This window comes from Pholcus phalangioides, unplaced genomic scaffold, assembly GCF_987345545.1.
Source record: "Pholcus phalangioides strain wild (caught in Gottingen) unplaced genomic scaffold, Ppha-v1.0 ptg000012l_1, whole genome shotgun sequence".
In the NCBI taxonomy this organism is placed as follows: domain Eukaryota; kingdom Metazoa; phylum Arthropoda; class Arachnida; order Araneae; family Pholcidae; genus Pholcus; species Pholcus phalangioides.
Window position 1 is genome coordinate 4,324,987 of NW_028301605.1, and position 17,636 is coordinate 4,342,622.

General features: G+C 35.4%; 1 protein-coding gene across 4 annotated transcripts in view; it reads right to left on the reverse strand.

The window, feature by feature from the left end:
- The window catches only part of Mettl4 (Methyltransferase like 4), a 63,858-nt gene that overhangs the window by 36,711 nt on the left and 9,511 nt on the right, over window positions 1–17,636 (reverse strand). For 2 of the 4 annotated variants that reach the window (XM_089240077.1, XM_089240075.1), the window contains exons 7-9: window positions 15,503–15,683; window positions 14,187–14,278; window positions 7,272–7,319 (exon numbers count right to left, since the gene is read on the reverse strand). In XM_089240077.1, coding sequence (XP_089096203.1) covers window positions 7,275–7,319; window positions 14,187–14,278; window positions 15,503–15,683 — 318 coding nt within the window. In that variant the 3' untranslated portion in view covers window positions 7,272–7,274. Of the gene's footprint in view, window positions 1–3,101; window positions 4,098–7,271; window positions 7,320–14,186; window positions 14,279–15,502; window positions 15,684–17,636 lie in introns of those variants that run through there. The other 2 variants (XM_089240076.1, XM_089240074.1) reach the window with 2 other exon arrangements.

A 17,636-nucleotide genomic window follows, 5' to 3' on the forward strand; every position in this document is an offset into this window, starting at 1 on the left:
TCGTTACATGTTGAGAACGTGTGCTCTAAAAAAATTCAGAGAACATATTGAGATAATCGACAAGTAGGAGACAATATTCGTTTTGGCTTTCTTTCTTTCTTCCTATTCTCACACACAAGTCCTTCAGACAATAACGGTCAAGAACACTTCCTGGGAATTGGTATTCCCGAAACTCCCAAAAAATCAACATGCGGATTTTATGACGGTCTTCCTTCAAAGATTCGGAACTTTCAAATTGTTCCGTTGCATTCTGTGGCCCCCCCCCTCTCTCCCTTGGGATCGCCAATTGAGCTTCATATTGTCGGATTCCTATCGCCTTTTCTGAATAGAAAATTATATATAGCAATCCTGAATGAAAAAAAGGGAAAGCTTTACTTTCTAACTTGCCTGAGGTTATATTTCTCCCACTTTACAAATTCGTTTACACGACGTTCAAGAGGCCACGTCAAAACATCGTATAAGGGTGAAAATCGGACAACTGAAACTTCTTTGTAAATGGCCCCCGCCCTATAGACCACAAAGAAAATTATAATTCTAGAAAAAATTACCCAAAACATTAAATTTTTCAAAATCGTGTTATAAATAACTTTTAAATAACTAATTCGCATTACATCACTTAAATCTCGCTTAAATCTTGAGTCATCATCATCCATAACAACCATTTTCAATCCACTGCTGGATGAAGGTCTCCTCTAAATTTTTCCATTCTGCTGTCTGCTGCTTTAGTAATCCAGTTGACCCCAGCCACTTTCCTGATCTCGTCAAACCATCTTGCGTGGGGACGCCTTCTCGGACGTTTAACACCTCGGGGGGTACCAACCCAGAATACTTGTGGTCTATCTGTTGTCATGTCTTCTTGAAATATGTCTAGCCCGCCCATTTTCATTTTAAACGTTTAATTCTTTCCATGATATCATATACCTTTGTGTGGTTCCTTATCCAAGTGATTCGTTTTCTGTCTCTCCTTGTGATGCCTAGCATGCATCTTTGCCGCTGTGGTGGTCATAATGACGGACTCGCATCGCGAGGATCCGGGTTCGAACCCCACCGTCGCCATAGTGGTGGTCGGCTGAAGTTGGTTTCCTGTGGTTCCCAACTTCGAGGTACAAATGCGAGCCGATCTCCCCATTAAAAAGTCTCGCCACAGAGAGCAACAGGCCTACAACGATTAATTATTCAATCATTACACTTCACTCATAGTTAGAAAAACTGGTGGCAGATGGCAGCACTACACATAACAAGCATTACACAGAAACAAACTTTACGTCAGGTTTCACTACACGTACCCACACATTCCCGCATGTACCAATTTGTTAGAGGTTCCGCAGAGGAATATGGACGAGGTACATGTGTGGTTTAGTAGTAGCATACATCTTTCCATGCTCCTTTGTGTTGTCTGTAGCCTTTGTATAGTCTTGCTTGTGAGTGTCCATGTTTCAGCTCCGTAAGTCAGCGTTGGTAGCACACACTAGTTAAAAAATTTCTTTTCAGGCATAATGGCACGTGACTCTTCAGAATTACAAAGTTTTTGCCAAAAGTGCTCCATTCGATCCTGATCCTTCTGTTTATTTCATTAATGATTCCGTTTTCCATGGTAATTTCTTGTCCCAGGTATACATAGCTTTCTACTTCTTCTATCTCTGTGTTGTTGAGTAAGACTGTCCTCTTCAAAACAAAGGGGTTGAATATAACTTTAGTCTTTTGCAGATTCATTTTCAAGTCCACCCGAATACTTGCCTTTGCCAATTCTTGTATCATTTCTTTTAGTTTGTCTGGATTACTGCTAATAACAAAAATGTCGTCTTGCAAAACGCAAATGGTTCAGAAATTCTCCATTTATTTTAATTCCTTTTTTATCCCAATCCAGTTTTCTGAATACTTCCTTTAAGTAATAATCTTGAGTAAAGTTGTCTAAACGAAAAGATCCGAAATACTGTACGTATTTTAGCAGTGTTTCTCAAACCATGCGTCGTGGATTTAAGGGGCATCGCCAACTTTTGTCAAGGGCGTCGCGACAAGCGGTCGTCATTGCTGCTGATTGCCTGTTTAGTGCTTTGAAGGGATGTTTTTTCTAAACTAATTCTAGACAGGACCGAAACTTGGGAGTTTTGGTGACCTGGCGCCGGACCAGAGGGGGCGCAAATTTCACACTTTAACTCTCCCTTAACATTGAAAGGGCTTCGCGCCTAAATGCGTGCCTGCCCCGGCTGACCAAGCATCTGGTTGCGGCCTGATATCGTATCTCTGTCAACAATCAGTCAATTGGTAATCATCAAAGTTTTGGACTTTTGAAATGACAAAATGCAATGCAAAACTATTATAGCAACACATTTTTGTAATCCATAATAATTACATTGATTCAATGTATAGAAATGATCATTTTTCAGACATTTGGCGTTTGAGCTGTAGTGAAAACGTCGAGTAATTGAAGCTTATACAACTTATAAATGTTTTGTTGTCACCCTTTTGACTTCCAATCTCCTCTGAGAGAGACTCTGCTCATGAACCACATGAAGGGGAAGATCTTTGTCGATCCTTCTCGGGAGAAGATATCAAAGAAAGTCATCAACATTTTGAGCTGATTTTTTTATTCTTCCAATTATTTTTAGTTCAATGTTGAAAGAAAAACGAGGTGGATTTCCCATGAGTGACCATCATTGTATGTGGGTGAGTTCACCGAAAATTTCAAGATTCCCACCCTCAGTAACACATAATCACTCTCAATGTCCAATCAGTGCTAGTCATGTAACATCACGTGACACGCAAACCTTTAACATGTTCCAGGGAAAAACCCCACATGGTCAATTGCTAAAAACTGACCATCCTTTCCCTTTCATGTTTTTGCTCAAGTTGGAATTTTTCACTCCTCTGAGACCACAAGTTTGTGCTCTCTTTCATCACAGGAGAAGTGATCTAGCAATTTGGTGTAGTTTTCGCTGTATTCTTATTTGTTTCAAGCCTCAGCTCATCCCTTTTTACTCTGCAGAAGCATAAGAATAAATACGTTTTGTTCATATTCACTATAGCTGCTGCTTGTTTGGCACACTGGACCGGGGGGGGGGGGATTTATTCTTTCTCTTTCTTTTACGACTCATTATACATTTCGGATGAGAATGGTGTATGCCAAAAAAAATTCACTCTCAACTCATATCCAAGTACACAATGAGTATCAATTTTTTTCTCTTGTTCCTTTGTATTTCTGTGGTGGCCTTGTATTTGTATTGTGTTTTCATAAATATTAATGTTGTGTCTTTATATATCAGTGAAGTTTCTATATATTTGGGTTGTTTTTTCAGTTTTGTACTTCGTTATATTATATTGTGTTATTATATGTGTATTAAATGTGCAATGTCACAGAAAACCCACAGCCAATCCAGCTTTTTATGGTCAAATTAGTGTTCGACCTCAAATCACATAAGAAATTATTTTCGTTCCAGACACAAAAACTTTGTCAAAATTTGTAGTTCAGTGTAATTTATAAGTTGGGGGAAAATTTTTTAATCTTCGATTTCAATAGGAAATTTAACTTTAATATTCAAGCATGCATTGTTGAGAAAACAAGACATTTTTATTAAAAAAGTCGGGACAGCCAAAATTACAGGTCATATGGTCATCATAGTTATATTAGCACACTACTGTAGACAGGCCGTCATTTCAACTTTTTCCCAGGGGGGGAGGCAAAGAACAATGTATGTATGTGTGCATATATATACATTATACCCACTTGAACAGGATTGGAACGTGGGCAAATGAATGGAGCATAGAGTTTAGCATTGACAAGTGCATGGTCGCTCATTTTGGTTTGAACAACCCATGTTTCCCTTATGAATTGAATGGTGTCACTATCTCGGATGCAACTAGAGTGACCGATTTGGGAATTCTCATTGACGAACAGCTTAGGTTTTCTGAACATTCTTCAGTGGTGATAAAAAAATCGAATAGAATGCTTAGTTTCATTTTCAAAAAGGTCTCTTCACATTCTCCTAAAGTCATCTTTCCACTTCTTAGAGGCTTGGTTCGTCCTGGACTGGAGTATGCTGTAAGGCAGCGGTTCTCAACAGGTGCTCCTTGAGCACTCTCCAGGGGCTCCACGGCCACTCGAAGAAAATTAAAAAAAAATTGTTAATACTTTTAAATAGTAAAAATAAATCAGTAACTTTGATGAATAATTAAAAAATTGGCCTACACGGCTCCACCATAGAATTTTTTTACTTGAAAGGGCTCCGCGAGTCAAAAAAGGTTGAGAACCGCTGCTGTAAGGTTTTGGAGACCATACCTACAGAGAGACTTGGTTGAAGGGGTGCAGAGAAGAGCTACGTGTGTCCTTATTGGCTCACAGGGCTTGAGTTATGAAGAGAGACTTCATTTTTTGAACATGTTTACATTGGATTACCGCAGATGTCAGGGACACATGATCGAAGTGTTCAAAATTTTCAACTGCATGGATAGGATGGACCATGATTTATTAATTCGCCGTCAATCAATTGCTTTTACAAGGAAACACCAGTATTGATTGGTAAGGGCCAATGCAAGGTTATGGTGTGGTAGGGAATTCTTCTCGTAGCTTAATCCCAAAAGTAGTAAATTCTAACACAATTGACACGTTTAAAAAGAAATACAACAAACATGTTGGGGTAAATCGAGAAGCTATCCGTACTTAGAACAAGACAACCATAAATACATTTTATGGGCATTGTATAATATTTTATCGTGTATATATATTGTTTATAGCTTTCGTAATTGCGTTTTCAATTTGGTTGCTGTATTTTAGAAATACATGACATCCATATTTGTAATGGGCATCTTTTTCTCAGCCACGTTATTGACTGTTGTGGCCTTGTATTTATATATATATATATATATATATATTGACAAAAATCAATTTTTCATAATGTAAATTTTTCTATATATATATATATATATATATACCATTTCTAGTGGTCTGGGCCCCCTGACCCCCCCCCCCAAAATGACGGGCCTGACTGCAGAAGATAAAATGTGTTCTACTAAAAAAAAAGTTGAACATAACAAATGCGTGACATGAATATCTGTATTTATAATCCTAATTATCATAATGCAAGGGATCATTCAAGTACTATATCAAAATCGATGGGGGGTTCAGATTTGCTGACAAGGAGGTTTGAATGATACTTACATCATCAACCATCCTTTATAAAAACATGAAGTATCCTTAATGACATCTTTATTGGAAATTCCAAAAATGAGAAGAGAAACCTTTTTCTAGTTAGTGGGAACCTGAACTAACATCCCCCCCCCCTCCATAGATAAATCTTCTATCATAGCTGCCAGCTTCAAAGAATTTTGCACTTTTCAAAGAAGGTTTTTGCACTTCTCTAAATTATGCACAAAAATAAATATAAAAGGCATTTTTAGACAACAATGTGGGGATTTTTCATTACTAAAAGCAAAATTTTTTTTGCTTTTAGGGATATTTCCCCTTTGCAAAAGTGTGACATAGTGTAAACTATCACACTGATTAGCATTACTGCTCTCAAATCGAATCCCACCAACAAAGAAATCGTCATCGGCTAAGAAACAGGACATAGAGACATAACAGAACATATGGTCAAGTCATATACAAGTTCCCTCACCAATTTTGAATGTCCAAAAGCTGATTGACGCAGGCTGTTTGGTGAATTTTGACATTCCGCTGAAAATGAAATATATATTGCGATTTGATGCAATGGTGAAAATTTACATTATATTTGTGACGTCATTTTAGGGATAAAACAAAAGCAAAGGTCTTTTTTTCGGGGTAAATTTTTTAGGAATATTTTTTCACCAGAAGTAGGGATTTTTTTACAATCTTACAATTTTCTTACAACTGAAATTTGGGAGATATAAGAATTTTTCAGGATACGGGAAATAGAGTAGAAATCTGAGATTGGCAGCTATGTTCTATAGACATCCTTCTTTAGAGGTAGAGCTCTCACACCTCTACAGAGACTGCCCCCCTCCCCCATCCTGTCACAATTATAGTCGGGAGAGGGTGCTAAATGTTTTACATCCACTCCCATGTGTTGTCCTTAAGTAATTTTCTGATCTCCCGTACATAAGTAGATACATTTTCCCTATGTATATTCTTCAAATTTAATTCTAATTAAAAGAGTACACAGGATCAACCTTTGGAGAAAGCCCAAAAGGATTAGGGGGTGAGTCGCAATGAATTTCTTAAAGAGAAAATTTTGAGTTTTTAACCTGTAAATTGTATTGAAACTAACATAAATAAAGGTATAACATATAAAGGTATTTTCTTCAGATATATTTTAATTATTTTTTTAAATACCATCCGAAATAAATTATTGATTGTCTAGCCTCCCTTTATGCCTCCCACATATGCTTCTGATCCCAATATGCGTTAGGAAGTGGGAGGCAGATATGAAAAAATATTCTGGGGAAGGGGCATGTGGTCAAAAATGGCTAAAAAAATCTGCTGATGAATGATACGCTACTTGAATGGTACACATTCATAAGTTAGGAAAATAATTTTAATCCTTGATTTCAACAAAGTATTCTAGTAGGCAAATTATGTGAAAATACAGGAATGTTCCGGGAAATGTGTGTGTCATATGGTCACCCCAATAATAACTTGGACAATGTACTTTAGGCCTACATACTTATTGACAAAGATCTTTAACCTCAGTAACAGAGCTCCCCAATTCCAATTTTGCCCAGGGCACTCCCACATCAGAGTCAGACATGTAGATACAGTATCATATATATTTGTCATTTTCAATGTTTTTCATGAAATGCATTTAAATTTAATGCAATTTGCAGTAGCCCTTTATTTACCACCCACATTAAACGTTTTTAGTAATTGTGACCATGATAAGCAAATGTTTCCACTTTACATAGAGAAAGAAATGCACAAAATAAATCGCATGCACACACTCTCTAACAATTTTATAATTTCCTATAAGGGAGCACTATTTACCATATTGCATTTGGCGATTTCAAACTGAAATTAAACATTCAGTAAATCTGATTTATATATTAATTAAAGTAATATTCATTTATCTGATTTTTCAATGGAATCAAGATGAAATTTAAAAAATAACCATGTGAATGGCTTATCTCCTACCATCTAATACCTACTTATAGAGGTTTAACTGCCTTTTTATTGGTCTAATTTTTTATGTTATATAAGGAATACCAAAAAATTGATAAAATTTATTTTCATGTGTAGTCATTCAAAAGTCATAATCCTATACATAAGTAATGAACATGATTGTGTAAAAATGAATAAATACCATTCAACTCCTCTTTTCAAAAACATCTAAAGTTTGAAGCTTTAAAACCTAGAAACAAAAGTATTCTTTCACTTGATATTGAATTTGATCGATACAAAGCTATAGTCACAATGAGCAAATCACTCACCAAGGTGGCTAAATTGTGAGCATAAGTTGTTCTTTAAACTGCTTGTAAAACAAAACAATTGTACACTTTATTAAAGCGAAAATTTCTATAGAAAATTATGGCAACTCTCTAATGATTCCTTCAACAACAGTCTTCCTCAGATTAGCCTCATATTTTTTGAAGATATAGAGCAAAATTGTACAAAGCTTGTATTGTATTTTTTTCACTTATTTTACATTGAAGACTCAAGCATTTTTATAATGATACAAGATAGCGGGAGTTTAGGCCTTCTCACACAAGAATACTGAAGTCTGACAACAGATAGAAGACTTGATATCCAAGACCTTACATTCAAAGAGAGCTGCCATTAAGAAGGCAGACAAAGATTTGTTGACCATTCATCGACATTCTTTTGAGTGCTGGTAGTAAATGTACAGGGGTGAAAAACGAAAGTTTGCGAAAAAAATAATTAAAAAAAACCCCCACCACACTCACATTTTCAAACAATTACAGACAGATAGCCATCTAGCTTATCACAAAGCTATCCTCAGCTAAGCACAAAGTGGGGGGTCTGTTTGGGGTCAGAATAACAAATAATGAATGATTGCTCTGGGGTATTTTTCTATGGCTTTTAAAAGGGGTGCCAATCCATTGCCTCTGCTGAAAAGAAATAGTGCTAAAATAGTTATGCGGCTGAAAAATAAGATGATTATCACAAGCTGTTTTTTTAGGAATATTTGTTAATTGACCATCCTCCCACTCCATGCTAAGGCTAGCCAATATGGCCCTTAAGCAGCGTCATAAATACAAATCGACGAAAAAAGAATTAATTTAGACCTTTGATTGTGGTTAGCAGGATATTTCAACACCTACTATCTCAGTAGTTAAAAGATGAAATTTAACACTTGAAGTGTCAAAAATTTTAAGAGTTTCACGAAACAAGCTTGAAATGATTTTTTTTTTTTTGTATGTTTATCCAATTTCTCATAAGCTTGTTTTACATCATTATAAGCTTTCAATACAAATGTATATACAGGGTGCATAGGTTACAGGGCGTATGACATTTTATTGGTGAACCGTTGGTCCTAGAGGCATACTTCCAATTAGAAAAGTATCCAAATAACGTGAAGTACTCAGGTATGTCATTCATGTTGCAAGTTGTTTTATAGTTATTAAAATGAATATGTTAACTTTTTATTTGGACACCCTGTGCTCAAAAACACAATTACCAAGTTGTTGCCCTGTCTCTCCTGATGCCAACTGAAAAATTTCCACTCTTCTAAGTGCAATGAGATATCCGAATTCAAAAAATGAATGAAAGTTGGGAAAAAACAGTTTTAAATACGGATAAACCATTTTGCCTGCATTTAACAATGATTAGAAGATAAATTTTTAAAAAATTCCTTGTCGAGTGACAACCAACCCCATATCTGGGACAAGTTATCACAGACCATGTGATACATTGTCACACAACATTACTTAGGTATTCACTCATTATAAAACATTGAAAACGGTAGAACTAAATAAGCTTTATAAAATTTATACGAATTCTCTTGTTTAACTCTATTTTATTACCAATCTGTCCATCAAAATGGAAAAAAAAACTGAAATAATTGATTACTTTGGTTTATATACATATATCCCTCTTCATTTGCTTGTTACACAAGAAAATTATGAATGTTGATCATGTAATTAAACTGCAATTTGTTTAAATTTTACTTATGGCCACTTTTAAATAAGAATAATTTAAGAATGATTTCGGTTATTGTGACAAGCATTGCCACTTGTAGACAGTGGCATCTTAAAAAAAGTCGGGGAGGGGTACAATGAATCTTGTACTGTGTGAGTGGAATAAGTGCCTCCAAATTATTGAAAAATTATATTAATACACATATGCAGCATTTTAAATAAATAAATTCAAGGGAATTATGTTTATTTATTTATGTTTATGTTATTTTGTTTATTTTATTGTATTATGTTTATTTTGCTTTTCCCATATTTTCATAAATTAACAATTAATTTAATTTAATTCAAAAATATTTATACTTCAAAGAATATTTGAATAACTATTTTCTAACTAGAAAATGGAAGGGGGAGGAAATTCATCATGGTCACAAGAGGGGAGGGGGGGGGGCACAGAAATGAGAAATTATTGAAAGGAGGCCATAGGCAAAAAAGATTGAGAACCGCTGTCTTAATGGAATTTATTTCATTTATATATATACGTACAACATATTTTCAATTTGTCTCTTTCATTAAAAATATAGGAGGAGTTTTAAAAAATGCCTAGCCACATTCGCAGTGCCTACATTAATTCCTTTTGTTTAAAAAAATGAAATCATCAAGCAATTAAATATGAAAATATTAGTATAACAAATAAAACTGACTTTTTTTTTCCCCCTCACCTTGAATTTATGTAAGGAATGAAATGAATAAAGTGAAAATATCAATTAATTAAATAGAATTTCAAGTACCAAGAATTAGTTCTGAATATTAGCAAGCATTTTCTAACAATTATTTGCTGGTAGAATATGAGAAAACACAGTGATCATGTGAAAGGTTAATTTCATCCTAGATGCAGCACTTACATTGAATAACTTCCCCCCCCCCCCCACAGTGTAACATTTATACCCACGTAACAGATTATGCCAAGAAATATGGTACCTCCTCCTCTTTTGCATCTTTATTAGACAGATATCTCTATAGATGCATTTGTACAGTAGAATCTTGATAATCCAAGGTGAATGGGGCCGAGTTCAACTCAGACTACTGAAAACTTGGAACTATCCAAAAAGTAATAGAAAACAATATTTCAAGAGAAGATTGGGGGGGGGTGTACTTTTACCTGTTTTGCCCTTAATTTAACAGCTTAATCCATTACACACAACTGCAAAGATCCGTGGCCTCTTCATAAGGGAGGCTGACAGAGGCGTCAGTCCTTTTCATACTATAAATTTACTATAAAAGAGCCAGTGAAAAATCCTGGTCTGGGAGTGGGGAGATTCACCAAAGACTCCAGTCTAGAGATTAAAACCCCTTTACAGTCTCTGTTGAGACCTCTTTAAACACAATCACTCACATTTTTGAGGAAAAAAGTGAGAAGGGATTCTGAAAAATTCTGGCACCTCAAATTGACATCAATTTCACAGTTTTGAGACTCAAATTATCGGGACTTTACTGTATCTTTAATTTTGTTGCTAACGTAATCATGAATCCCTGTCAATAAACATTAAGAATTGAGACAAAAGTATCTTTTGAAGTGAAACGTTTTTAGGGACATAGTAGTGAAATTTTGCGAGGGAAAGGAAAGTCATCACAGAAAGTGAAATACTTTCTTTTTTCTCAAAACTGGTTCTGTAGAAAAACCAATGCGTGATACAGTCCTGACAAGAAGATTGTTGGTGGTGGTGGGATGTTAATAGAAATTCAAATTCAGCAGTGTAAGAAAATGAAGTTGGGAGGGAGGGCGTATACAGTAATAGAGTTCTACTTACACTACCCAAAATGACGTGAACTGAGTTTCACGATTTTTGATGAAAATATGAATTTTTCAAATTTAATTATAATTATAAATTATTATAATTAAGTTTAATTAATGATTTTCTTTTTCTTTTTTATTGATCCATTGATTTTATATTACTTATTTTGTATTGACTTGTGTCTGTTTTTATTTTTTATATTTTATATCGTGTATTGCATTTTATTGTTTTATTTTATTGTATTTACATTTCAATGTCTTACCTTGCTTTAATTGGATTGTTTCTGTAACTTGGTATATATTTAAATAAATAAATAATCACAGGATAATTTCAATATGTTACGATACTATATGTTTAATGCTTATAATAATCGCTACCAATTTAGCAATCACAGGATAATTGCTAAATTGGTAGCGATTATTATAAGCATATTGTATCCAGTAATAGAGCCCTGCTTATGCTACCCAAAATTACGTGAGCTCTGAGTTCAATGATTTTTGATGAAAAATATGCATTTCTCAAATTTAAGTATAATCACAGGATAATTGCTAAATTGGTAGCGATTATTATGTTATAAGCATCTGTTTCCTCGTGGAAGTCACATTTACATGAGTGGTGTAAAATATCTAAACCACAAATCAATGAAAATAGAAAAAATAGTTTTCAAAAATAATTCCAGAACTTACTGAGAGTGAGATAATTCAGCATTTATTACTAATTCAAAATTTATGAAACATAGGAAAAATTAATGAATCAGAAATAATGCAGTCAAAAACAAAGAATTAATGAGACAAAAAGTTTCAGAATTGATGAAAATTCAGAAAAAATAAAAGACAATTACTCAAAGCTTATAATTTTGGAGCCCTCTGATCAGGGCTGAAACTAGAGGGGAGGCAAGAGGAGCAACTGTACTGGGCGGCAAAATTCAGGGGGCAGCAATTTTAGAGGGGGGAAACAAATAACACTGTTATAGAATTATAAAATTTTAAAGTTGTGGGTACAGCAAGATAATGTTTGCCCCGGGCAGCAAAAACCCTAGTTACGGCTCTGCCTCTGATTGATTCAAGCATCCCAACAGTGGTGTCAGAGCAGAGCTTGCAGTGGGTGCTTGAGAGCACCCACAGTATTTTGTAAAACCATTCTGAGCTTAGTATTCAAAATTTGAAATCCTATACTTAACGGCAGAGCCGAGCAATCACGGGTGCATATAATTTCCGACACCTTTTGATCCCATTTAATTTGGTATAGATGAATGATGCCAAAATCATACATTAATGAAAATGCAAATTCATTTAAGAAGTAACTTTCCCAAATTTATCGAATGTGTTGATTCAGCATTTATAATAAATTCAAGATTGATGATTATAGCAAAAATTAGGGAATAAAATAATGCAGTTAACAAAAACATCATTTTGCAACTTTTTTGAAAATCTATGAGAGTTCCATGAACATTAAATGCAAGTTTAATCTGTAAAAAATATGATATTAGGAATCAAAAGTCTTTATTATATCTCATTTCAGCTAGCCCAAACAAACTAGTTGAGAAGATATTTGTTGGATTTAACATTTAACAACCTAGAGAAGTTTCACTTCTATCATAATTTTTTTTTCTTCTTCTGGGGTCAGCATAAATGGCACTATCTGCTGTTGCAATATAAATATAGTGACTTGAATGATTTGGTAACTGAAAGTTTTAACAATGAAGTGGCACTTGCAATACGAAAGTCATTCTCAGAAAATTGATTTACACTGATTGATATGTTGTTCTTCCAATATTTTATATTGGATGATGAATATACCTGTTAACTGAATATCTAAAAATCTTAAAACACCAATGGTCATATATTCACTGTGACAGAGTTTAACCGCAATCTCAAGTTAAAGTATTACAGGTTGATTAGTCTCCATGTGAACGATTTTGAAAATAAAATTAACCTAGGAAAATCAATGTCTCCACCAGCACTTGTGCTCTATGTGGCCACCCTGTTCTCGAACAATGGCACAACATCGTAATTTCCATTGAAAGAGACTTCTCTGAAGCTGTGGCAGGGGAATTCTGTCCCACTCCTCCTTGCATATTTTCCATAGACCGCTGCCTGTGCTTGGACAACGGTTTGCAAGTGCCCTTTTAAGTAGTCCAAAGCCACAAAAATCCATCAGACTTGCATCTGGAGACGTGATGGGGACATGGTCAAATGGGATAACTTTGATTCCTATGGATTTTGTCATCCGTTCATAAAAAACACGTGAGCTTTTAGCTGTGCGGCTGGATACCTTGTCCATGTGGATGTGAACCTGGTTCGCGTCAGTTCCGTACAAGGCGGGTATGTCTTTGGTGAAAATTGGTTTTATTACCGATTGCTGGAAGTAGGCTGCATTAACTTTTGTATTTCTTCAGATTTTCTGGATCATGAGCTTCAATCTGTATGAGTATCCTGCTACCACCATGAATCCCTTTGGAAATGCTTCCATACATTGTCTAATCCATTCTGGTCGACCCTTACAATGGACAGGACGATAAGTGATGGCTCAAATTTTATTGCTGTCTGAAAGGTAGACCCAAGTTTCATCTAGGGAAGCTACAAATTTCCACTTGTTACCTGCCAGATAATTTTCATACCCCTTTCGTTCATTCCTTTTTCATTCTTCTTTATGCCTATGGGTTAGCAGGTGTCCTTGAGCTTTCCGCACTTTCAGTAATTGCAATTTGCCTTTAATGAGTTGGGATATGGTTGCCTGGCTTCCTCCTACCTTTCTGGCCATAGTTCTTTGCATTGGTGGGTTTCCTGTAGTGCGAAACGCCTGACGACCTGTTCTATGGCTGATGTGACCTTAGGACAGGTTCGCTTCGGAACAGCCTTTGTGGGAGATTACTTACATGGAATGTCCGAATCACTTATCCATCTAATGATGTTGTTAATTCCACCTTGACTTATCAAAAGTCCATGATCCTTGTACTGTTTTATGATTGCACTGAAGCTGAACTTTGCGTGGAAAAGTGCTACAACATAGCCTTCCCAAAATGAATTTATTTTAGGCGCCATAACTTCACATTAAAAACTTGCAGTTCAAAAAAAGAATGTCCTCACTCCACACATTCAAAAACACAAATGATTTCCACTTGGCTCCCACGCACCCTCTAATGACGACCTTCAAAATTTGTTCACATGGCGACTAATCAACCTGTAGAGATAGACACAGATTGGTTAAAATTCAGAATTTAACCAATCTATTTCAATCTCTAATCTTTTAACTGAGATTGTAATTAAACTCTGTTGGTGAATATGGCCATAAGGAAGAGAGAAGGCTATCTAACTAAATGATCATTACCTCATTGCCAACACTTGTCCAGCCTGACAGCAAATACCTTGCAAAAAGCTCTAGACATTTTGGATTGCTTGGTAGGTATGGTTTTAAAATGTCTGAAAAAAATGTGAATGCTTTTAAATATCCTTATAAATTTTCTAAGAAAAATACTCAAACTACACTGAAGCAAGTGAGATATGTTATGAGAAGATACCCTAGTGTGAAAGAATAAAACAATCAACTGTTCAGGATATTTTTTTTATACTATAGGACTTCTCAAGTATTATGAACTCAAGACTCACAAAATACACCCAAAAGACAATGAACTGATTCTGTAATTCAACAGACAGTAACATAAACATTACCTGTAGAACATTTCAAACTATTTGCCTATCAATGAGTCAATGTGAAAAATCAATAGAACATTATTTGTCTAACCAAACCCGTTATGAAAAGTTCAAAGAAAACAGTCATAGCCACATTTATACAGGATGATTCTAAATTCATGGGACAAACTTTAAGAGATGATATGAGACACCTGAACAAGAATCTTTTGGTCACAGCATGTGTAATCGAATCACAATAACCAAGGCGTTAAAGAGTGTTTTTTGGAGAGTGTAAAACAGCACTTCATCAAAAGCACATACTACATTTTTCAGATGGATTTGGTGCAATAAGTGCAATCAACCATTCAGGGTGCAGGGTAATGTAATGTGTTAGGCCTTCTTATGCTGCAACCTGGATAAACGCCAATTCTACCACAAGTGATTGTACCACTTTTTTTTTTTTTATGCAACATAACCTTGATGGTCCTTGCATCAATAAAAAAAACAAACTCTGATCTAATCTGAAGGTGCATATACACCCTCGAATATGAATTTGCGAAATTTAAACGAGACAGGTTGGACAGGACAGGGCCGTCATTTCAACTTTTTCCGAGGGGGGGGGGGCAAAGCACATGTACTAAATGTAAGTATATATATATACACCACTTTTAGTGTATTTTCAAAAGCCCCCTTAAATCACGGGCCGGAGGTTGGAAATGAAGGTGCCATCTATCAATGGTCACCGTAAATGCATTAGGAAAAATATCTTATCTACATTCTTCACCCACTTTGAACCTGGGACCTAACAGCAACCTTCATGGTGGTAGACAAGCATCTTACCACCATGTCGCTCGGGCACTATAAAAAAATTTTCAAACGTTGCACTCCAGCATCCAAGCTTGAAATCCATTTGTAAGTGTAATGAGCAGTTGGTGTAAAAAAAATAATCACTCAATCAAAAAGTGATGGGGATTCACAAAGCAAAGTTTGAGTAAAGAATACAGTTAAACTTACCTGAAAGAGGTGGCTTATGAGAATGAATACTACTAGGAACGCTGACAATAACCTTGTGTGGTTTCAATTCATTATCACAAAAATTGTCAGAGCCACAAACTTGTCCAATGATCAAATTTTCATATGGTTTTTTAGGTGATCTGTCCTCATCACGAATGAAATAATCACCCCTTCGTGTCACCTTGAAGAAAGTTACAGAAATGAAATTTAAATAAATTAAAATAATGCTTTGGATTACATCAAAATCAACATTTCTTCAAATGCTCATTGATAGAAGTATTAGTGAATTCTAACACAAGTGCATCCTGACATTATTACAAAATATAACACACATCACACAAATCACCATTCCATTTTCTTAAAACTTTTCATTTGAGGCACTGTTGCATGAATGCATGGAAGAATTTTAGCACTGGATGATGAACTCAAAGTACAGGTGACTTTGATTTCCACAAATATTTGCAAATTACAATTGTCAAGATGCCTTGATGATGAAACCGGGGATGCAGGACTGTTGGATGATATATATTTTTTTATCTGCAGATCAAGATAGGCATCAGTCTGAACTAGTGGTTCTTAACCTTGCGGTTGTATGGGCCCTTTCGGTCCTGGAATAACCTGAGAGATCAGGTTGATCAGCCATGATAGATGATGAAGGTTTATGAGGGAAACACAAATAGCTATGAAAAAATAAAGATTTCAAGTAAAATTTAATAGGAAAAGGTGCGACTAAACTTTTAGAATCCAGCAGAACCACCGATACAACCAGGGCAATGCATAGGACCATCCAAGTGGGCCTATGTGATGAAATCTGATACTTGGATTTCTTTAGAGCAAGTATGTAAATATGTAAGATGTTACTTCCAACTAAATAAAGTACTCTCTGAACAATGCCAGGTGGTCCATGAGATGGCCTTGCTTAAACCAAGGACAAAAAGAAATCTGCTAAACTCTAGCTTCATGGGACGAATACCAAGTTATTTATAAAATTTTTGCTCGCTGAAAGTTTACAGTAAAATCCAATTTAATAAGTATAAAGTATTTTGTTCCTGGATGAGGATGTAGAACCCGTATGAGACAGGGAAGCCATGAGAGGAAATGTGGTCTAAAGGGATGGCTATAGGTGGGAAAAAGGACAAACAAACACTGGTTTAAACCAATCAGAATATGAAATGATACCATGTTAATTATATTTCGACTGCTTATACAGACAGAAGTATGTCACCTTCACACATGCATGTGTGTTTGAATATTAAAACTGAAGTGAATTTAATGTTCACACAGTTTCCAGAAATGATGATATATATATTTTTTTATCTCTGAACATCTTTTGTGCAGAATATTTGAGTAAGATGTCAACCTTACACTATTTATTCCATGTAAAATATTACACCAAATAACTAAAAAGCTAAACTTGCAATACTTATTGAGCGTTCAGGACTGTCTTAATGAGTCCAGGGAGTTCAGAAACTGAACGTTTCTCTGAGGCTCCCTTGTGCCCCAATTAAAAAAACAATTAAAGGTAGGAATGGGGGTGAGTCAGCATCCAAAAAGAAAAACCTACAACAAAGAAAACTGCAAAACATATAGGAACGATGGACAAAAAAGATAATATGAGCAGCACTGAACAAAAAAAAAAGCAACGGGAACTCAGAATTAATTAAGGAAATTATTTCAGAACTAATGAAAATTCATAAATAATGAGAGACTTGATTTTGCAATTGATGAAATTATTTTAGAATTAATAAAAGAGTTCAGAATTAATTTGTCTTCAATATTTTCAGGCTCGTATTTGACTTTATGCCTCATTGGATCACCTGTTTAGGCATCACAATGAGTATTGCATATTCATGAGTACAATTGATTAGTTCTTTACGAGTTCACTTGGGCATGATATCCAGAAAATATCTGTTTCCTTGATATATTGGGCTAAGAAAAAGCTGTCTATCTCTCTACTGTCCCACCTCGGGGTCATTTGCTGGCGTTAAGAGAGGCTACTAATGCCTCTACTTCAGTGTCTCATGCCTCATGCTACAGTACATGAAATTTAAAAAAACCGGGTCGCGTCTCCAGTGTAGATAGCATGCTTACCCGGTTTGCAAGAGGACCTGGGTTCGAGTCCTGACGGAGACCA